The 22,512-nt window shown below is 36.5% G+C and overlaps 3 protein-coding genes across 6 annotated transcripts; 2 read left to right on the top strand and 1 right to left on the bottom strand.

Annotated features, from left to right (window-relative positions):
- Positions 1 to 122: 122 nt before the first annotated feature.
- On the top strand, positions 123 to 2,459 carry LOC112043894 (protein SCO1 homolog, mitochondrial). The gene is made up of 5 exons (XM_024079555.2): positions 123 to 541; positions 626 to 749; positions 934 to 1,015; positions 1,633 to 1,759; positions 2,238 to 2,459. Exons 1-5 carry the CDS (start codon positions 266 to 268, stop codon positions 2,385 to 2,387), a joined length of 759 nt encoding a protein of 252 aa, XP_023935323.1. The 5' UTR covers positions 123 to 265; the 3' UTR covers positions 2,388 to 2,459.
- A 924-nt stretch (positions 2,460 to 3,383) lies between these two features.
- LOC112043909 (zinc finger protein OZF) lies at positions 3,384 to 18,501 on the bottom strand. 4 transcript variants are annotated; one of them, XM_024079574.2, is made up of 12 exons: positions 18,301 to 18,494; positions 16,051 to 16,220; positions 15,186 to 15,331; positions 14,819 to 14,928; positions 14,639 to 14,745; positions 13,788 to 13,968; positions 11,458 to 11,629; positions 10,153 to 10,320; positions 8,856 to 8,986; positions 7,480 to 7,600; positions 6,661 to 6,788; positions 3,384 to 4,922 (listed from the first exon to the last, which is right to left on the bottom strand). In XM_024079574.2, exons 2-12 carry the CDS (start codon positions 16,204 to 16,206, stop codon positions 3,496 to 3,498), a joined length of 2,847 nt encoding a protein of 948 aa, XP_023935342.2. In that variant the 5' UTR covers positions 16,207 to 16,220; positions 18,301 to 18,494; the 3' UTR covers positions 3,384 to 3,495. The 4 variants fall into 4 exon arrangements, with proteins under 4 accessions (XP_023935342.2, XP_052739374.1, XP_052739375.1 ...); XM_052883415.1 differs by having other exon boundaries at positions 4,859 to 4,922; positions 8,842 to 8,986; positions 18,301 to 18,499; XM_052883414.1 differs by lacking the exon at positions 6,661 to 6,788 and having other exon boundaries at positions 8,842 to 8,986; positions 18,301 to 18,495.
- A 2,191-nt stretch (positions 18,502 to 20,692) lies between these two features.
- LOC112043914 (mitochondrial basic amino acids transporter-like) lies at positions 20,693 to 22,405 on the top strand. The gene is made up of 3 exons (XM_024079578.2): positions 20,693 to 20,895; positions 21,203 to 21,263; positions 21,358 to 22,405. Exons 2-3 carry the CDS (start codon positions 21,230 to 21,232, stop codon positions 22,206 to 22,208), a joined length of 885 nt encoding a protein of 294 aa, XP_023935346.1. The 5' UTR covers positions 20,693 to 20,895; positions 21,203 to 21,229; the 3' UTR covers positions 22,209 to 22,405.
- Positions 22,406 to 22,512: the final 107 nt, after the last annotated feature.

The following is a 22,512-nucleotide window of genomic DNA, read 5'->3' as shown; positions in this document are numbered from 1 at the left end:
AAACTCCCTCCGCGCCACGGACATGCATGCACAGCGCCTCAAACAAACATATCCGCGGAATACAGATGCCTAAAAACCAATCGATTAATGTCAAATTGTCATTTGTCAATGTTATGTCATTTGTCAAAGTCAATCGACCGCCTGAAAAATTTTATCAACAAGGGTTTCATGGAAATTAATCGCGAAAAGTTAAGATTTACTGTGATAAAAAAACATTCTGATAAGTTAAAACAGGAAGAGGAACAAGAAGTGGTTCGCTTCAAAAATGAACTCTGTCTTAAGAAGAACAGCAAGACCTTTGGGCCGATTTTTCTCGACAACTGCAGTTAACCACTGCGCTCAACCGCCCAAGTTGAGGCCGAAAAAAGTTATAGGCCCTATAACCTGGAAGTCGATGACTGTGACCGCGTTGGTTGGTGGCGGTCTAACAGCGTTTATTTTGTATGTGAGAAAAGAAAAACAAGATGCTTTGGATCGTGAAAGAAAGAGGCAACTTGGTAAAGCGAAGATAGGAGGCTCTTTTGAACTTGTGGATTCGGAGGTATCCAACATGAGTGTTTATTAATTATTACTTGAATAGTTGATTATGTCAAACAGTATAAAATACATGTCTCAATTTTCGCAGGGTAAAACGGTGAAAAACACAGATTTTCTTGGAAAATGGTTGTTAATTTATTTTGGCTTCACACACTGTCCTGATATTTGTCCAGACGAGTTGGAAAAGTTAGCAGAAGTTGTAGATAAGCATGGTAAGATCACAGAACATATTTCCTAAATAATTACATTGTCTCTAAATATAGTAAGCACCAAATTTGTAATCCACACTGACATTACAATGTGCTGTTTTATAATCCTGCTGATATCTCAAGAACAGACTAGATCTAGAAATTTGGTAGAAAAAATGTCAATAATGTATAATTACTTTCCTTTCAGACAATACACCTTCATCTCCACCGTTGCAGCCATTATTTATATCAGTTGACCCTGTGAGAGATACGCCAGAAATTGTAGGGAAGTAAGTGAATATAAATCAGCTAACCACATTAACTTGGTCCTTGCCCAGTGGTGTAACTATACCAACTGATATAAACTGATATTGCCTATGGCAAAGCCATTATTATTGTTGTAATTTTTTAAAATCTAAGAATACTTCTGAGCTCGCAGTCTTGCAGGCTGAAGACCCTTTTGAGCAGTTGGCCTGAGGAATTTTGGCAGCCTTATATACAGAGTGCTGAGGAGATTTTCCCATAACTCTGGGGTTATATATATTCTTTACTGAAAATTAATTTAAAATGTTCAAAGAACATGTGTTCAAAAATTAATATTTTCAGAGTAAATCTTTATAATTATGACCTTAAAATTTTTAATTATTTTTTAATTTAAGAATTATTTGAATTACTTTATATAAAAAGTTTTTATTTTTTAGTTAAAAAAATATTACTAATGCAGTTCGGCTTCTATAAGTGGACTCATACTCTGACCCTGTATATTGCACAGATGACTTGGAAATTTTAACAAAATCAGATTCTAATTAAACCAGTATTTTACAAGTGTTCAGACATTGGCCATGTTACGACACGCATGTCAATATTGAATATACTAAATAACAATTAACTGATTCTATGATTTTAGGTACTGTAAAGAATTTACTCCGAAGCTCTTGGGCCTCACTGGAACTACAGAGCAAGTGCAACAGGCATGCAAATCCTACAGAGTGTACTTTAGTGCGGGTCCACAAGACAATGATGCAGATTATATTGTAAGTATGGAAATTTAATATCAAGTTATTTAATTTGTTGATGATCTCCTTTGGTTTAAATAATTGTAAAAATGCAAGCATCTGTAAAATATAGGATTTTCATACAAACATTCATTCCCAAATCAAATTTAAAATCAAACATATGATGCAAACTCCAGTAGTTTGGGCTCTTAATTTGCCAGTTATTCTTATACATATTACTTCTGCTCTGGCTTCACAGTTGCTATGTAGATACTAATATTCTGATTAGTCTACTACTACAGGATGTCTATATCAGGAGGTAACTGCCCACCTTTAAATCTCTGATGTATTTACTGTACTTTATTATGTATACCTATTAGACAAATAAACCTTTTGCTGAAAAGTACATTAAAATCTGTTGAAAAGTTAAAAAGATCTAAGCGAACATACAGCAGAATTGACTTCAACTTATGCTATGTACTGATATTTTTTTTCAACCATGTCATTTCTATTGCAGGTTGATCATACAATTATAATATATCTGGTTAACCCAGATGGCGAATTTGTAGATTACTATGGCCAAAATAGAAATGCAAAGGAGATTCATGATTCAATACTTGTAAATATTGCAAAATATGATGCTGGGAAGAAGTCATCGTGGTTTTAAGGAATAAAGCATTTATTTAAATTAGTATGATAGAAATGTATTAAGTATATTAAATAAAGTTGTTTATTTTAATCATTCTATATTAATTTCTAACATTTTATCTATATACTAAAATTATAAACAAGTAAGTTAAGGTGTAGGTGTAATCTCTGAAACTACTCAACAGATTTTGATTCTTTTACTGATAGAAGGCCGCGTTATTTGTAAGTGTCATGGGCTGTTTTTTCCATGTATTCCCACAGGAATGGAAAGTACGCGGGTGAAACCGCGAGGCCTCCGTGGCGCAGTGGTATTGGTGGAGTTACAAGACAGAGATCCTGGGTTCGATCCCCGGCTGGGCCAATTGAGGTTTTCTTAATTGGTCCAGGTCTGGCTGGTGGGAGGCTTGTAAAGAATAAAAAAATTAAAAAAGGGGTCTGCTAGTTTGATAAAATGCTACTTATAGTCTGGGTGTAGGAGTTGATCCCCAACTTTTAACTGACTTTAAAAAAAGGAGAAGCTCCTCAATTCGTTCAACTTTTTTTGTTTGTTACCTCATAAATTTATCATTCATTAACCAATTTAAAAAATCTTCGTTTTGTTTGAGAAAGTATATTCATACTCCCAAATTGGTCCTGTTTTATTTTCATGAAAATTGGTTCAGTACTTTTGTGTTAAAATCAAAATAAGTAAACCAATTTCCCCATACTGTGGTGTTTTCGGTTGACTAAGAAACAGAAAAAAAATTAACCAAATTCAAATAATATTTGACAGGGCTTTAACTGGCAATATCGATTTGAAGGCGGCGCAATACCAAAAGTTTATTGTTTTTTGGCACCGCCTTCAAACCGATCGATAAGGATATACTCGTAGGTATGATGTTATTTTACGATTTTTAGAGTAATGCATATTTGAAATCTGTTAATTTTTTTTGTTATATAACTCTCCATTCATTTTTGTATTCTGTTAAAAATTCAAAGTACCTTTAAAGGATTGGAGGTATTAAATAAATATAGATTGACAATATTTAGATAATATATTTACTAATATAATATACATCAAGAGTATTCAAGACTCATACCATCATTTTGAGATAATAAATAAGTTTATTGACCTTAATTCTAAAATCTTAAAAGTTAGTAGTAGTAATTTTACTACTAATTTTCCTTAGAGTGACTTGTCCCCCAGATGCTTCAATTTGCAATAAACTTTCGTCCAATTGAAACAGTTTCACTGTTGTCCCATCATGTGTACTCTGTGATAAATTAATTCCATTTTTATCATTTGTTATAACATCATCAATATTTATTTCACCTACAATGACTTCGTTCAATAGGTCACAGCTGTTTTGGTAATTCATACTGCTGTGTCCGTCTATAATTACAAGTTGACTTTTAACATCACTATCATCTAGTATTACAAGTTCTTCAGATACATTTACTGGAATTTCATTCTCATTTAGAGTAACATTTGTGTTTTCATCTTGACACCTGGAGGCTTTACTTAGACTAACGAGATCAGTATCTTTGGCATAAATAGTATCATCAACAGCGTTAGGTGTTTGTTGATATTGCACAACACTGTCATTATTTTTTCTAATTACACTTTCAGGATCAGTATCTTTGGCATAAATAGTATCATTATCAGCGTTAGGTGTTTGTTGATATTGCACAACATTGTCATTGTTTTTTCCACTTAGACTAACGAGATCAGTATCTTTGGCATAAATTGTATCATCAACAGTGTTAGGTGTTTGTTGATATTGCACAACACTGTCATTGTATTTTCTACTAATACTAACGAGATCAATATTTTTGCCATAAATAGTATCATTAATAGCGTTAGGTGTTTGTTGATATTGCACAACACTGTCATTATTTTTTCTAATTACACTTACAGGATCAGTATCTTTGGCATAAATAGTATCATCATTAACGTTAGATGTTTGTTGATATTGCACAATACTGTCATTGTTTTTTCCACTTAGACTAACGAGATCAGTATCTTTGGCATAAATTGTATCATCAACAGCGTTAGGTGTTTGTTGATATTGCACAACACTGTCATTGTTTTTTCTACTTAGACTAACGAAATCAGTATCTTTAGCATAAATAGTATCATCAACAGCGTTAGGTGTTTGTTGATATTGCAAAACACTGTCATTGTTTTTTCTACTTAGACTAACGAGATCAGTATCTTTAGCATAAATTGTATCATCAACAGCGTTAGGTGTTTGTTGATATTGCACAACACTTTCATTATTTTTTCTACTTAGACTAACGAGATCAGTATCTTTAGCATAAATTGTATCATCAACAGCGTTAGGTGTTTGTTGATATTGCACAACACTGTCATTGTTTTTTCTACTTAGACTAACGAGATCAGTATCTTTGGCATAAATTGTATCATCAACAGCGTTAGGTGTTTGTTGATATTGCACAACACTGGTATTGTTTTTTCCTTTCTTGTCCCTGGCGTGAGCTTGGAGATGATTCATCAAATGAATTTTTTTATTATATTTCTCTGGGCACAAGGTACAGCGGAAAGGTTTTTCGCCTGTAACAAAATTGTTTAATTAATTTCTGGAATACAAAACTAAACGAAAAATTGAATATGATTTTTTTACACTTTAATCCTATCAATTTGAAGAGGCAATGAGGCGATTGTGCACATCTTCCAAACAAATTTGCGGCGATTTTAATTTTAATGATATTCTAACAGAAAACTCAAAGTCTATTAGATTTTTCAAATTATTCAAATTGTTTGATTTGACACATGCTTTTAATGAACCTACTATAACGGCTACTTCAGGTACATGTCTGGTTAATATATTTTACAATTGTGTGATTGAAAGAATGATGATAATAAATAAATTAGGCTCTGATCATAGTGGTCAAATAATAACTATTTTAAACAATAAAACCAATAGCAACCAATGCTTGAAGTACTTAAAGGCCGATAACTGAAGGTTGATTAGAGCGATTTAAAAGCATATATACTTCTAAAATTCCAAGTCTTGTCATTTGACAATAGTCATCTAGACAGGCTATTTGGTACACTACTCAAGACGATAGACAAAGAGTTTTGTAAAGTTTTCAACTTTAAACATATTAATGCTAGTCAAAAATTAAAGCTTAGCGAAGTTTGGGCTATTGTAGGCATTTGCAAAAGTAGAGACAGATTGTACGAGTTGTACGAAGAAAAACAGTATAATCAATTGCGAACTTATTTAGAACAGGTTAAAAACCTTTAAAAATTTTCACACGTGTTTGTATTTTGCAAGAATACCTTTGAAAATTTTTCGCACATTCGCATGTTCCTGGAATCTGGAACTTAATTAATAAAGAATCAGGGAAAATTAAATCTCGTGATTTGAGTTTGAATAAATTGTCAATGATAAAAAGGTACACTGATATACTATCTTGTTAACAGACTCACTGGACTCATCTGCTACGGAAGCCCAGAGGATATTATGAGGCAATGTTAAAGAGTGCAACGTTCTTTTTGAATTCCCTTATATAACTGTATCAGACATTAAAAAAACTTTAAAATTGTTAAAATTAAAAAGCACTGGAGATATGTGGGGCATGTCATTGGAAGTAATGTCTAACATCATTAATGTGATTGCTCCCTACTTGGCTATTATTTTTAATGAAGTGGAAGTGCGTGGACAATACTGCCAACACTTAGTAAGGATTTTGAAAAAATAATTTGTATTAAAATGATAATGAAATATATGAAAATAATTTGTATAAAAAAAGTTGTATTAAAATTATTTAATTTAAGTCATTTTAATTTGAATAATTTATTTCACCCTGAACAGTATGGTTTTACAAAAGTTCGCAGTACAACTGATGCAGGTGCTAAACTTTTAAAACATATATATATGACGCATGGGAAAATGCTAAGAATGCTATTGGTGTGTTTTGTGATTTGTCCAAAGCATTCGATTGTGTTGACCATAACGCGCGGTTTTTCTAACACAATGGGCGTCCCACAGGGTTAAATTCTGGGTCCTTTTCTATTCCTAGTATACATAAATGATTTACCACACCACGTCACGGCATCTGTGAGATTGTACTGTTTGCTGACGACACATCCTTAATTTGTTTTCACGGCCGTGAGTTCTATTCCCACAACCAGACGATGACTGTGTGATGAGATCGAGTGTTTTCCAGTGTCTGGGTGTAATTATACGTTGTATAATATACTTAGTAATCATAACACAGGCTATACGCTTACTTTGGGGCTAGCTAGTGATGTGTGTATTGTTTAAGTATATAAACGAGTATACCGGTGTGCACGCGGCGATGCTCGCGCAGCGCGGCCGCGCTTACGAACTGCTTGGGGCAGGCGCAGCAGGCGTGGGGTCGCTCGCCGGTGTGGAGCCGGAAGTGAGCCTTGAAATCTGTTCGAGCGAACCTGCCCAACAAGTCGAGTGAAATAAATGACTATCAGCCTTTAGAAACCACATGAAAGCAATTAAAAAAAAAGTTTATTAATTTTTTGTGTCACAAACAGTACATCCTATCTTTGATATTACGAGTATATGAGTATCTGTGACATCTAACAGAAAGGGTTTACAGCTCAGCATTAGCCGTTTATTGCAAAAAGTTTACGTCACAGTCAGTTATAATAGGGATGATGACAGTTTTTTTAAATTAGGAGTGTGCTAGAAGTAAAGCAATTTTGTAAAAGTAATTGGGTATCTGGGATCATTACTTTCGGAGCTACAGGGGTTTGTAAACCTTATGACCCTAGCAGTAAGGTTCAATATGACGATACTTAGATTATATTTCGCACAGCGCCATCTGTCACCTTTTAACGCAGACGGAGCAGCTGTAGGGTTTCTCCCCGGTGTGAACACATCGCCTGATGGGGTCTGAAGACTAAAACCTTATAAACCTTATGACGCTAGCAGTAAGGTTCAAAAAGACGATATTTAGATTAATTTTCGTACACCGCAATCTGAACAGCTGCAGGGTGTCTCCCCGGTGTGAACACGTCGCCTGATGGGGTCTGAAGGCTAAAACCTTTGTGAACCTTATGACCCTAGCAGTAAGGTTCAAAATGACGATACTTAGATTAATTTTCGCACAGCGCCTTCTGTCACCTTTTCCCGCAGATGGAGCAGCTGTAGGGTTTCTCCCCGGTGTGCACACGCGCGTGGCAGGCGAGTGTGGAGCCCGACGAGAATTTCCGGTCGCACACGCCACAAGAGTATGGCTTTTCCCCTGGCACATGGAACATGGAGTCAGTTTTAGTCTGTTACAACTTTACAATTTCATTATTCTTACATAAATTATTCCGGCAGACCAGTTCAGTTCAGTTCAGACATTCAGTTGTCTGAAAGTTGGCTTTAGTATGTTATTATTATTAGTTATGATTTTTTATTTTCGAAATATTGAATTCATTTGTTATTTGTATTGTATTACAATATGGATCTAAACTTAAAGACAAGACAAAGACAAGACAATTCAAAAACTTTCAAGTTTCATCATCATCTGTCCAGCTGATTTCTAGATCAGCTGGACTGCGATATGCTTTTTGACAAAATTATGTGCATAAAATAAAATTCATTGTATCCAACCTTCAAGGTTTTTGACCAATTTTAACCTGTGCGTTGACAATTGTTCAAAAACCTTGAAGGTTGGATACAATTAATTTAGTATCGTGGAACGCTATTTTTCAGAGGATAACTTTCGTCCTTTGATATTACAGTGTTAATAGCTTGACGGTAAAGGACCAACTACAGTAGGTTACAGATTCGATCCGTTTGACTATTGTCGTACCCATTTCTAACATCTTTAGTTGGATAGAAGATAATATTGGTAACAAGCATTTCAACTATATGGCTAGTATTCTTAAGAAAAATGGTAATTTGGAGGAGCTACGAGTTCACAGTATAGAGTAGTGACCTGCGAGATTATAGACCACGCGCAACTTCTTGGCCGCGCCTTCGATATGTGCGCAAGGACAGCGGAAGCGTGATGTAGCTGTTGCCGTATTTGTTCCTCAAGCTTTTTATTTCTGATTATGAATTTACTAGGGCTCCTTATGGGGATCGCAGCAGCTTAATCGGGACTTTGGGGGAACGTAGACGCCCTGCCAGACGGAACCCGAGGGCAATGAGCAAAAAAGGGGTAAAACTACCCTCTTTTTAGTTAGTCTAGTTACGAGAATTATGTTATAAAGGAAGAGTAAGACCTGACACAGATATTCACTTAAAAGACGGTCTCAGCCCTATTTCATGTAATGTTTAAAACGAATAAATTTCATTTTCATTTATTTTACAATATTTGGTTCAGAGAATTTGTCTGTCCACTCCAAAAGAGACAAATTAATATGATGTTTTAAAGTTAACGTATTTAAGCGATTCAGCTTTTGCTATCCCCTTAAGCGCGTTTATTTCTCTAGTTCGCATTTAACGCGCGGCCAATTAGTAGCGCGCTGTGCAATAATCGGAAGGCTTTACGTAGTGGCTTTCACCAGTGTGAGTGCGCATGTGGAGCTTGAGGTTGGAGCTCTGGATGAAGGACTTCCCGCACACCGAGCACACGTAGGGGCGCTCGCCTGTGTGAGTGCGGTGGTGCGTGTCGCGCGTCGACTTCTCGCGGAACCTGCGGAACAACCAGCGAGCTTTATAGTAGGAGAGACGAAGAGGGGACTTTTGAAGTTACTCGAGCTGCAGATGAACATAAGGGAGTATATCTTGCACGCTGTTTATTACCTCCACCAAGTATAAGCCCTTAATATTGGTGGGTATGTTTCTCAAAGAGGGGTACGGGAGGGGGTCGCGACAAGATTTACGTAATGGTGGCTTGATAAATGATACCGAGTCAGAATTAAGATTAAAATTGTCCAAAATTACTCCTGACATTGAATCCATTTGCGACAAGAAACAAGGACACCCATCACATTATTATTACAAAGACATGTCCCCCCCTTAGTAGAAAGGGGTGCGCTGTCACTTGGAAATTTTAACAGGGGTTCGTGGAGCCGAAAGTTTGAGAAAACCTGGTTTAGGGCAACCAAAAAAAAAACTTTAGAAATACTCAACCAGCACGTCAGATTAAGATAAGGTAGGTGAGTTGATAGCTAAAAAGTGTGCATTTCGAAAATCTGACGATTTGAGCGTAAAGTAAAGGAATGGGAGTGTTCTAAAGTTACAAAATAAAACCCTAATATTTCTGTTATCGAGCCACGAGTAGAGTTAATTTTTTACTTATTTTGAATGAATTAATCTCCTGAATAATTCCTCATGGTTTCTGATGATTTCATGATAAGCCGAAATAATAAAAATTGTCTTAAAATCTGTAGTATTTTCTCTACCATTAAAAGCGAAAAGAGTTCGAATTTAGTATCCCGGGCTCCCCTACTATTAAGGTGAGGGCAAACGAGCGTAAATTTTGTTAGTTGTCAGTCGCGTATTTTCTGCTGCATTCACCCCTAAGGGTGAGGTTTAACGAGCGTAATTATGTCGCAGAAATTCGCGTGTAAGTCGGAACACAACTCATTAAGCTATGTGGCAGGAACTGGACTTTTGGTGTGAAACCGTATGCAGCAGAAATTACGCGCAAAATTACGCTCGTTTGGCCTCACCCGGGTAGGATGTAACCAAGTTACACGTCAATTATCTTTCAACAAACACTAACGTTTCGAAAACTGAAAAAAGAACGATTGTGCTTTAGACCACACGAGTGAAGTAAAATTTCTTTAGCTCTCTTTCTCGACGTCCGTTCGCCTCGCCCGATTACACTTTCGTAACGCATTCTCCGCCACTCACCGCTTGTCGCAGAACCCGCACTCGTATGGCATGTAATCGTTGTGCACGCGCCTGTGGGACGCCAGCAGACGCATCGACGGGAACTTCTTGTCGCAATCGTTACACTTGAGCGGACGGGCGCCGGTGTGCCGTGCAAGGTGCTCGGTCATCTGATTTCTGTCACTGCATCTAATAAAAGATAAATTGTGCAATTATTTACATCAAAATTTAAATAAACAACAACAATAAAACAAATAAAATTAGGTACATCAAAAAGTTGTATTATTGTTTGTTGTTACGCAATCATTCCCGCATATTCATCCATTCCACATCCAGCACGCATCGTTCCCCGATTCGAGTCAGTAATCTGCCCGTTTCAAAGAGTTCACAAAACGTGCGTATTCTTTGAAGTTTTTCGTGTAATCACGACGTCGTGAAGTGATCAATTTCAGATACAACTGACTGAGTGTTTCGTGAAATTCGTCAACCGCCTTATCGACGTCCATTCTCGTTGAGAGCGCGAACCAAACTGAACTTTTGTGAGTGTGGACTGTGGATGGACATTACATTAGACACGTTCACGCCGTCAACGTATCCATCCCTTACAGCGTTCGCAGCGAAAATTTGCGACGGCCTCGCGAACCGTGGGCCTTTGGCAGCAAAAATTCAAAATTCATTTATTTCAATTAGGCTTAGTTTACAAGCACTTTTGAAAAGTTATGTCATAATTTAAATTAATCTGATGGTGATAATAATAGTCGAAAACTTAAAATCCGAGCAGAGCCCACAACAAACTCAGCCACAAAACTAAGCACACAGTCGTTTAATGCAGTTTAACACCAAGCTTTTTTATCATTTACATAGTCATTAATATAATAAGACTTTCCTAAAAGCTTGCGTTTAATAAACACTTTGAACTTTTGGTGAGACATTCCAGTGGCTTCATGTGGTAGTTCATTATAAAAACGTATGCAATTGCCCTTAAAAGAATTTTTTGTAACCTAGTGTGGTGTGCAACAGTTTTATTTTTATTTCTGATATTATTACAATCACACTTTTTAAAATTGCCTATGTTTTATGTACATACACTAAATTTTCATATTGACTATGCACAGTCATTATTTTTATTTCTTTAAATTTCTCTCTTAACGACAGCCCCGTGTATAGTTAGGATTCATTTACACGAGCGGCAACTCTACCGACAACCGCAGTCGACTGCAGTCGGCTGTTGTTGGCTGCCGCAGTCGACGGCGGTCGCCGACTGCAGTCGTCGGTAGCAGCTGCCGCTCGTGTAAATGAACAGTTACGCCAGTGGTCAGCACATACTTCTTGTCGCACAGCTTGCACTGGAGACTCTTCTCCTTGCTCTCGCCGGTGTGCACGCGCGCGTGTCGCTGCAGCGCGCTGTTCTCCGTGAACGACTTGCCGCACACCTGGCACGGGAAGCGCCGCATCATCTCCATGTGCCGCCGGATGTGGCGGCGGAAGCGTGGCCGATCTGCCCAACCAACAGTTACATCTATTACATTATTCCCTAAGATTTTTTAGCAGACTCAAAGGTGATTAACACAGGACAACTTAATTAACAAATCAAACTGTAACCAAAATAAGACCTTGAGTGAAGTCACGCACTTGTAAACGTTGTGTGTAGGGTTAAAGGCGCCTTTAACAGATATCTAACACTCCCCTTTTCCACTCAAGTCACTCTTGCCTCCTATCCCAAGTAAACCATTAAGAATTACACAACAAGAGATGTGGACGGCTCGAACGCCACGAGCACACTGAAGCCGCCCGTACCGCAAGTCGTTCCAACGCGGCGATAACAGTTTTGTCGTTGTCATTTGTTCGTTTATTATCAACACATATTCGGCTAATTCAAGTCTCGTCTCAGAATGAGAGAGGCAAATAGTCCGCGCTGGCCCTATGCGGATTGGCAGACTTCACATACGCAGAGAATTAAGAAAAATCTGTGGTATGCAGGTTTCCTCACGATGTTTTCCTTCACCGTTTGAGACGTGTGATATTTAGTCAGAGGTGTCGGATAGTCTAACCGTAACCTTTACCGCCTGATCAATTATCAGGTGTTGAAACCGGCCCTAGGTCATTTATTTTCCAAGACTACCGTCTACGTTAGAGAGGTCGTCAAAATCAAGTAGTGGTCTTTGAGCTTGAGAGAAGTAGACCTTTGATAAAAAACTTAGTTTCCCGGCTCATGATTTTCAAAGGGTGAATTGGTCATGACGTAAACTGTCCGACGACTGGGAGAGACGAATATCTTATCATTCCATGGATTCACCGTGCGGGTACCGGATCCATCGCATAGCAGAGAGAACTTCGAGCAGAGCCCTGGACTTGTGATCAAAAAAATGACAGAAGCGATTACCATCTATTTCTTAATTTTGTAATTATGAGAAATGTCTGGCAATTAAAGGCACTTTTTTTCAATCACAACAAGTATAAACTGTATAATATAATATTATTTTTATAGTTTTAATACATTATGGTGATAGACGAGGATATATACGTAACTAGCGGACGCCCGCGACTTTGTCCGCATGGCAATCAATGTAAACTTTCAACCCCTATTTCACCTTAACAACTTAAAGGGTTGAATTTTAAAAATTTTGGAATCACATATTTCGTATTTTTTATGATTTATTAACATTTTTTAAAACTCTAACTCTAAAATGAAGGAATTTCCATTCAAACTTTTAAACCCCTGTTTCATTCCATTCCATTTTTATTTTAGGGTCTAAAAGTACCCTATGTTTTGCTCCAAGGTCCCATTTACCGTTATACCAAAAATCATCTTGATCGGTTCAGCCGTTCAGCTGTGAAAAAAGTAACAGACATACAGACTTACTTTCGCATTTATAATATTAAGTATAGATGTATTACCATAGCTTATGTATGAGATTTTCAATTCGCAATGCTTGTACACTAGCAGCAGTATAGAGTATAGGTGCATGGTGAGCAATAGGTTACTCGCCTGCTGTATTAAACTAAGAAGATTTATTGCATATAGTTTAGATACCTAGAAACTCTAATCACATTTTTATTAGTGAAAACAATCTCGTAATTTTAATATTTTTATAAAACAAAATTGTATTTTTATCTCGTCACTGCAAACGCCAATCATAAACTGTGACGTCATTCGCTTCAAGGCATCGGTTTGTAATTGGCGCTTGCGGTGACGTGATATATCACATCACTGCAAACGCCAATCACGCTTATATCTCTATGAATGACGTCACTTGCTAATGTGTTGTGTTTAACACTGTTTACAAAAGAGGCAAGTAGCCTATTGGACTAAACAAAATGGAAACATGCTGATTTTTAAAGGGAAAGCGCTTGCCATACTGTGGTTAAAAGTTCACATAACAGTACCATTATGATCACACACATATTTATTTGTAACTCAATAGCATGACAAAACCTAGTTTTTTAAAAAAAGCGAGATGGACCAAACCGAATATCCTGTCTTGTTTGGAATTTTCGGTTAAAAGTAATTTCTCAAATGAATTAATCATTTTTTAGAGTGGAGACATTCTTTTTGTAAATTAAAATTAATGTAAAAAATCTTTTGTAAATTAAATATGTAACAAAATATGGCGTCTGCTAGTATAATATATGTATTAATCAAAAATATAATATACCTGTAAATTCCTTTTCGCATTCAATACATTTCCATTCCTTTCCTTTCACATGTATTGCAGAATGTAACTTCAGGTCATATTCTGATTCAAACTTTTGTGGGCATATAGTACACTTGATCATTGTTGTACTACCACCGCATAATAAAGAATGTATTCTCAATGTCTGTAATTGTTTGAATTTCTGAAAAAAATCAGTAGCTGACATTTTCATTGTTTAAAGACCTTAAATTCAAACTATATCAGAAGAATTTATTTCTTTCTTTTTTAACTATTAAAAGTATAATAACTTTTTTAAATATATTATATACTAGCGGACCCGGTCAAGCTTCGTTTTGACATAAGTGCACTTATTCTCTATCCCTACTCTAGATCACCGAATATATATAATTACTAGCTGACGCCGCGCGATTTCACCCGCGTGGTTCTCGTTTCCGTAGGAGTATGGTGATAATATATAGCCTATAGCCTTCCTCGATAAATGGGCTATTTAAATGTGAAAGAGTTTTTCAAATCGGACCAGAAGTTCCTGAGATTAGCGCGTTCAATCAAACAAACATACAAACAAACAAACTCTTCAGCTTTATATATTTATATTTAAATATTTATACTCCTTGACTAATTTAAATATTTTAGATTATTCTGTATTTTTGTTACATAAAATATGTACAAACAAATGTTGATTTGTTCAAGACAAACTTATTGTAGTTATTAGGTTAGTCTTTATTAGTTACAAATAGGATTTGTGTAAAAACAAGATTTTTTTTAATTATCATTAATCCAGTGACTCTGCAATTTGTCATGACATTGAGCAAGCAAGAAAAAAGAAAGAATGAATAGAAAACTTTACATACCTTTGGGCAGGAGATGCAATGATATTGTTTCTGTACTAATAATTTTTTAGGCGCTTTGTTATCTGAATCATCTGATAAATATAAATCTTGTTCTAAATGTTGCAGGGCTGTAATTAGAATAAACAGGGTTTGAAAAGTTTAATTCTAAATGATACACAAAAACAAGGAGTATTATTTTACCTCGTTTTGAAAGTTTAGGTGGATACTCAGGTTCTTCGTCTCCATCATCATCATCAGTATCACGTGATTTCACAACATTATATGTTTGATTTATTCTGGCTATTCTTATACTGGAATCAATCAACAAATCTATGAAACATATCTTTTGTATGTAAATGTATCTCTACAGGGTGTCCCAGAACTTAAAGTCAAGACGAAACGGGATGACAGGATTGATTGTAACCGTCACGAGAAAAATCAGATAAAAAACTAAACCCATGCAGTTTGAAATTTATTTATAATTTATAAAAGAATATTTGAAAAGTTAATACATTAAGTTCAAATATACTAAGCCTTTGGACTGCAAATGAATTATTACAATACATACCTTTTAACTTTTCTAACAACATCGCCTACTTTACCTCGTAGAATTGTGTCAGATTCTAAACATTTCACTTTAAATTTATAGAAATCCATAAGCTTGTCATGGCAGCGTATACATACAGACAGTGGGAGTGTTTCTTCTCGGAGCACCTTTAAATATAAATAGCATGTTAAGAACAGCCGTGATAGCCCAGAGAAAATAATCTCCGCACTGATTCGGGAGGGTGTGGGTTCATAACTCCAACTTTTCAGTTGTGTGCATTTTAAGAAATTAAATATCACATATCTCTAACGGTGAAGAAAAGCATTGTGAGGGATCCTGCATACCAGTGAATTTTCTAAAATCTCTGCATGTGCGAAGTCTGCCCCTCTGCTCTGAAGTGGAATTGGCCTAACCCCTCTCATCCTCAGAAGACTCGAGCTCAGCAGTGAGCCGTTACATAAGGTGATAACGATGATGTAAAGAATGAACAAATGAAGAAATTAAATTAATAATCTACATCAATTCTACTGGTATAGTTTGTTTACTTTAGGAAATCTGTTTTGAGTTCTAAATAACCATAATGTGCACCATCATAGCTTGAATACTTGTACTTTCAGATTATATAGAATATTATATTATTATATAAAAGAGATTCTTAGAGTATAGATAATTCAAATTTTATGTGATGCTTGCCTTGTAAACTTGGATCTAGTCTGATAGATTTGGAATGATATTGAATATGTTCTAATTCACTAATATTTAGCGAGAGTTGTATGGGAAGTGGCTTAATTGGTACCTTTGGCACGCTAGCATATAAACAACTAGCAGCGAGTCTGAACATGGATAATAATGGATTTATAAAAAATCTCATAAGAATGAAGTTTACCTGGACACCTGTGATAGAATAAAAGACGTCTGCTACTATGTTAGTCCCAAAGCTGGTCATCAGGGATATCATGTCGTGATCAGCAAATAAGCAAATTCGACAAACATTACTATAATCTTCAGGTCTGGGCTTCCTTTGGCGTTTTTTTGTAGACATTTTTCCAATTTACTCTGTAAAATTCACCAATTTTAACTATTTTTATACATACAATTTGTTTTTGGCACATTTGAACAATTCACGACTCATTTAAGTCAGTAGCATGAGCTGCAAAATGCAAATATTCATAAATACAAATATGTACATCCAACTCAGTACAAATCTATATTGGAGAAGGATATTTGAATGTATAGTGCCTACCCTAGCTAGAAACCTTGTGCACACCACTGAATACCCAGGACCAAGGTATTTATTTGATTATACTGCTTAAACTATGTGCATGTGATATTCAGGGGCAGTCAGACAAAATTATGAACATACCAAACCATAGGGGCACTTTCCTTCCAAGCGATCTTCGTAACTTTGTCCAATAACAAATATTTCTTAAAAATTATCTGACAAGGTTACGACTTGATATTTAAGATCTTTCATTATATATTCTGCAAAAATCTGCTTTGGGGTTGCAATTATTTTAATTTGAGAATATTAAGATCTCATAGGTATCTTTATTAAGATCTCAAGTTAAAATGATTGCATTCTATGCAATATAAATATATTAATTAAAGTAAATGCTAAGGCATTCCATGGATTGAATGAGCAAGTCCCGGGTCCATCAAGTGGTAGAGAAAAATTCTCAGAGCAGAGTCCTGGACTTGTGACTACAGGACGTAGGGTTAAGGAATTCCTTGACAATCAATTAACACTCCCCTCCTTCACTCGTGTTGTCTGCCTAGTTCTGTCTGTCTCTGTTCTGCCTAGCCAAATTTTAGTAAGATATTATTAGAGCAGCGTGGGATACCCGTTCTAACACAGAACTTGCTACAGTTCTAGAGAGGCCAAGGTCTTAATGCAAATTATAGAGAGATTTTGCTGGTAATCTTCTCGCAATTATTTCTACTTTATTTATATTATTTCTTCATTTGTTAGGTCATTATATTTATTCACTTTTATACTAGGGCCTTCGGAATGATAGTCTATAGAGGCACAGTAAGCGCAACAAGTACTATATGCTTAGTTTATTTAGAAAAAAGTCTAGTCTAGATCTTGAAATAGCGACATCCTCTGGGATTTTAAAATGTTTTCCATATGTATCCATTAACAAAGTCCAATCAGGTGCAGAACCTAGGATTAGAATATGTAACAAGCAACCATAAAAAATAAAATTAATAAAATAAATATAAATATATAATAAAATTAAAGAGGCATGTATGTTATCTGATGCATCAAAGTCTGGAAGGAAAATGATCCACCACCATAATTTGCTACATTCTTAATTTCGTCTGAACCATTCTGACGACGACATAACTACAGACAAAGTTTCTCTAGCCACACAGCGGCTTTGTCAGCGAAGACGAGGAGCCAGACGTCATTTGGATGTAGGTTTCATGCACGGGAACATCAGGACTGATTAGTGGCGTATCTAAGATTATTTCCTAGGATGGGCCCAGGCCCACCTTAAGGGGCCAGTCCCTGACATACCGCTGAACAGAGTCGACACTCATTATAGAAATGTTGTTTCCAAAGTTTGTGGACGCTAGCCTCTGAAACGGTACGACGATTTTATTTATTTTTCTTTGTATATTTTGTATTTTGGCATCTATCATAGAATTTTAAATCGGTAGCCCAGAATTTTAGGGTAGGTACTGGCCATTCTAGTGTGGGCCCGGCCCACCCGCTATATACGCCTATGGGACTGATACTATTAGGCCTTCCGTCCGGTCCTCAATGCCGAGATCCGAGTCTCACAGGATACGCCCTTAGAGACTAGTAACTCGTTACGCCTTTCTCTTCTTCTGGTTCTGCCTTCAGGCCCCACTAGGCGATGCTTCTGCGCTCACCCAAAATGTCGCGGTCACGCCGCTGAGATCCCATTAACGACAATAAATATAAAGCAAATTAATACAAAGTTTGAGCAGTACCTAGTTAAAGAAAAAATATTTTGCCCAAGGACTTTACTTAACTAAAACTCACGTTTATTTTATATTCAGAAACAATATATTCATATCAAATCTGTTTTATCAAAAATCAAAATTGATTAAAAAACAAATTGGATTGTATTGTATTAAAAAGCAAATTTATCTTTTAGTAACTTACCGGTCAAACAATATAAAATTTTGGATTTACAATTAAATTCACATGAAATTAAAATAGCAGCACAAATCACAATCCTTCACAATCACAATGTAAAAAATCAATAAAATCCAATAAAATCGATAACTTGAAGTGAAGGTAGGTACTTTTCAGTTTTCAGATATTGTTGACCACAAACAAACGTCTCTATGCAAACGTCAAATGATCTGACTACCACAGATTAATAGATACACGCGAGCTCTGGCAGACCTCTGCTCATAGATAATAGGCTTTGCTACAGATTAATAGTCTCCGTTAGGATGCCGTTAGGAGTATTAGTGTTCTGTGTTAATAGTTGCTAAGGGTTGCGGCTGGTTGCGGCTGAGGGCTCCGTATAAATCATAAATCTTTATTCTGGCTCTGCAGTCTGGGTTCTATGCACAGACGACAAATGAAGGTTCTATGGTTTTGTTACCATCGACACAGATTACAAATTCTATAAAAACGAGTTACGTAAACACTCGTTAATTTTTTTTTAATTTATTTTACGGCCTTGGATACAAGTCCTTATAGGCGAACTCTTTCAAAACTCAAAAGAACCACAGAAGTTATGTAATTTAAACGGCTTGAATTAAAACTTAAACATCACTGGCTTGGCACCGCCTTCAACCTGATCAGAAGGTAGCACATAGGTAAGATGTTATTTTTTGCTTTTTAGTTTAGGTTAATTTTTGAGTTGGAAGTCGGTTGAATTATTTTTATTAAAATTTTTATTTTTTAATTTTTAGTGTACTAAAATACTACCTTAACTCATATATAACTTTCATTCTACAACAATAAAAAGACCAATAAATCTTTGATAAAAAAAGAGCTAAAATTTTGTTCTTTATCATTTCATTCTCGAGTTTTAGCGAACAGTAATTCATTTTATATAGACTAGCGGACCCGGTCAAGCTTCGCTTTGACTTAGGTACACTTCTTCCCTATCCCTACTCTACACTACTCTACCCCTAACCTACCCCTACCCCTACCCTACCCCTACCCCTACTCCTACCCTACCCCACCCTACCCATATCCTACCATTTTTTTCAATTCAATTTGTGAATGCTGCCAATCCGCATTGGGCCAGTGTGTTGGACTATTGGCCTAACCCCTCTCATTCTGAGAGGAGATTCCAGCTCAGCAGTGAGCCGAATATCGGTCTATAATGAATCCTATATCGAATCAAATTAAGGCTAAACGTTACCTACATACAGAACTTTCCAATACTGCGGTACGATGGTCGAGGCGTTTTAGATCCCGTACTGAAATTGCATAACTTAAAAAAAAACTTTTTGTGAGCCGTTGCGTTTATGCCGCATATCTTGACACCTAAGGTTTAGTTTGGAGTTTTGCTGTTGACCTAGGATAAAGATACAATTACAAGTAAAGGAAAAAGTCAGAATTAGTAGATTCAAAAAAACTTACAATTTTGCGGTTTCGGCCAAACACCTGCATAAACATGATTGCATTAAATAATTATTGCTAAATAATTTTGATAGGCGTTGTCTCAGCGGTCATTAGGTGGTTACTATTTGTATGTCATGTGCGCACTTTCTCATAATATTAATCGGTTGTATAGAGCTGAAGTGTACTATTATTTAAAAAATTGTACACTTTTCGAGGTTTATAAATTGGTATAAAACTGGTGTCTACTTTTTGTAGTTACAAAGTTGCTGGTAAAAGTGTAGGAGAGGTGCTGAACTTTCAATACAAGAAAAAGTTTTTGAAGTGTGCATATTTCAACTTTTTTCTTCAAAATGTATTATAATAACTGCTTACTTGCCTTGCTTAATAGTACATTTGTAATTTAATCAGTACTGTATAACAAAACTCAGATATTTAACATCTTAATTACAACAGTATCGAAAAAACTGATTAAAAAAAAAAATTGAAAAATCCGAAAAAAACATAACTTGGTCACCCAGGGATTTTTGGAAAACTATTTAAATTAGTTTTAGATAATTAGGTGGTGTATCAACCATTTGCATATTATTATCCATTAATTACGGGACACCCTATAACAAAACAGCCTAGTAACGAAAGTGCTGTATCATTTTAGAACCTTGCATATCGTTAAAAGAATTAAACATAAATCACCCTAAATCCGCCAAGCCGTATCGGAGCACCTTGATGAGTCTAAGATTTATATTCCCTTTCCTGTAAAAAGGAAGACTGTACTGGGCCGTTAATACTATATTAGGTTGATAATGATGATTATGATAATCATTTTTAGATTTTAACTAATTCTTTCGTAAATAGCACATTCACAATTAAAATATAGAATCAGTTGACTATATAGAAGCAATAATAATGTGCCCCCAGAGATAAATAGTGACCTGAACGCGATAATGCGTGGAAGGGTCTCGACTCGAGAGAGCGCGGAGATCGCGGGCGATGTTCAGGCGCTAGCTGGCGAGTGGACGTCTTCACATACTGTCGACTTGCATCCCGGAGGCTGCGTCTGCTGCGTTAGCTGGACTACTAACACTCGCCACCACCAATATGTTTATTGGAGTAACATCTGCTGGAGACAACGTGAACTCACACTACGATTATTTGATTTGAACTACATTTGAGGTGAGAATACTTCTTTACCTACATCTTATCAGAGGTCACACAATTATGCCATCTTGGAACAATAACAAAAGTATAATAAATAATTTTTAGCAACTGTTATCAGTGTCCAACATTTATTTCTTTGTTTGCTAGGACCCTTGCCGCATGCATTTGTCATGCTAAGTCGTACAATATGTCTTTAAGACTTTGTCAGGCAAGCCTGACAAAGCTTTTTAGAATGTTCATAATATGATTCCAATTAACTTGTTCTTAAACTCATTAACTGTTATCAAAAATATTGTTGTAACATATTCATATTTTATTGCAGAAACTATTTTTTATAGAATAAAACAAAATGGCTCTGGACTTTATTGCGGGCTGCATTGGAGGTAAGAGTAATACGTATACGCGAATAAAACAGTTCTTCGTCATCAATAATATTTCGATATTAAGTGCATAAGTAAAATGTTCAATTATTTTCAGGTTGTGCCGGAATAATAGCTGGTCATCCGTTAGACACTTTGAAAGTTCACGTTCAATCCGGCCGAGGTAGTGCGTTGGAGTGTACTAAAGCTCTATTGAAAGGAGGAACATTGTCAACCGCATATCGAGGAATAGGTGCTCCTCTAGGAGGAATCGCAGCAATAAATGCGATGGTGTTCGGCGCATATGGGAATACGAGAAGAGCGCTTTCCAACTCGAACTCACTAAGCAGCCACGCTTTAGCAGGCGGAGTCGCTGGCCTGCTTCAGAGCTTCGCGTGTGCACCCGTCGAGCTCATCAAAACGAGGCAGCAGCTAGCTAAGCCGTCAGAAGGGTTGCCTTCCGGAGCGTGGGCAGGAGCTCGACATATTCTGCGCTCTGGTGGATTTCGAGCTCTGTTTCGCGGTTTGGGGATCACGATGCTCCGCGACACTCCAGCCTTCGCTATTTATTTCACATCATACGAAGCGATGACGCGCGGAGATCTGTCTGTTGTGAAAGTGTTCACAGCCGGCGGCGTTGCCGGGACGCTGTCTTGGGTACTTTTGTACCCAGTGGATGTTGTTAAATCTAGGTTTCAGGGTGACGCTATCGGTCGGTACACAGGCGCCTGGGACTGCTTCGTCAAGTCGGTACAAATGGATGGATGGCGTTGTATGAGTAGGGGCATAGGTGCTGTGACTTTGCGTGCGTTTATCAGTAATGGGGCGTGTTTCACGGCTGTGGCGTGGACTGAGCGTGCCTGGCAACGGATCCTGTCGTCAGAACCCGTGGCATCTCCGATACTTCAGGCAGCAACGATTAGTGAGACTGTGCGATGTGATCATTCTGAATATAAGTACGACTTATAAATTATTGTTATTCATAAAATTTTTAAGTTTGTTTTAAATGATTACAATAGTAAGTTTCTTATTCGTAAGTAAGGAGGTTTATAATGCATTGCATTGATGTTATTTTATTACGATGGCGTTGAAAAAAAAAAAAGATTGTTTATGTTCGTCCTGTACAATTATTTTTATATTAATAAAATAAAAGTGAGGAACATGGAGCGGGATACCTTTTCTATTTCTTCTCCATTTTTAATCTTGCCTAAAAGCAAATCTTAATTAATTCAATTACTTACGAGTAAAAGTTATATAACGTAGTGTAGGTAAT

This window comes from Bicyclus anynana, chromosome 9 (genome assembly GCF_947172395.1).
Source record: "Bicyclus anynana chromosome 9, ilBicAnyn1.1, whole genome shotgun sequence".
NCBI lineage: Eukaryota > Metazoa > Arthropoda > Insecta > Lepidoptera > Nymphalidae > Bicyclus > Bicyclus anynana.
Note: the sequence above shows the minus strand (reverse complement) of the source record. Positions and strands in the feature narration are given on the sequence as shown.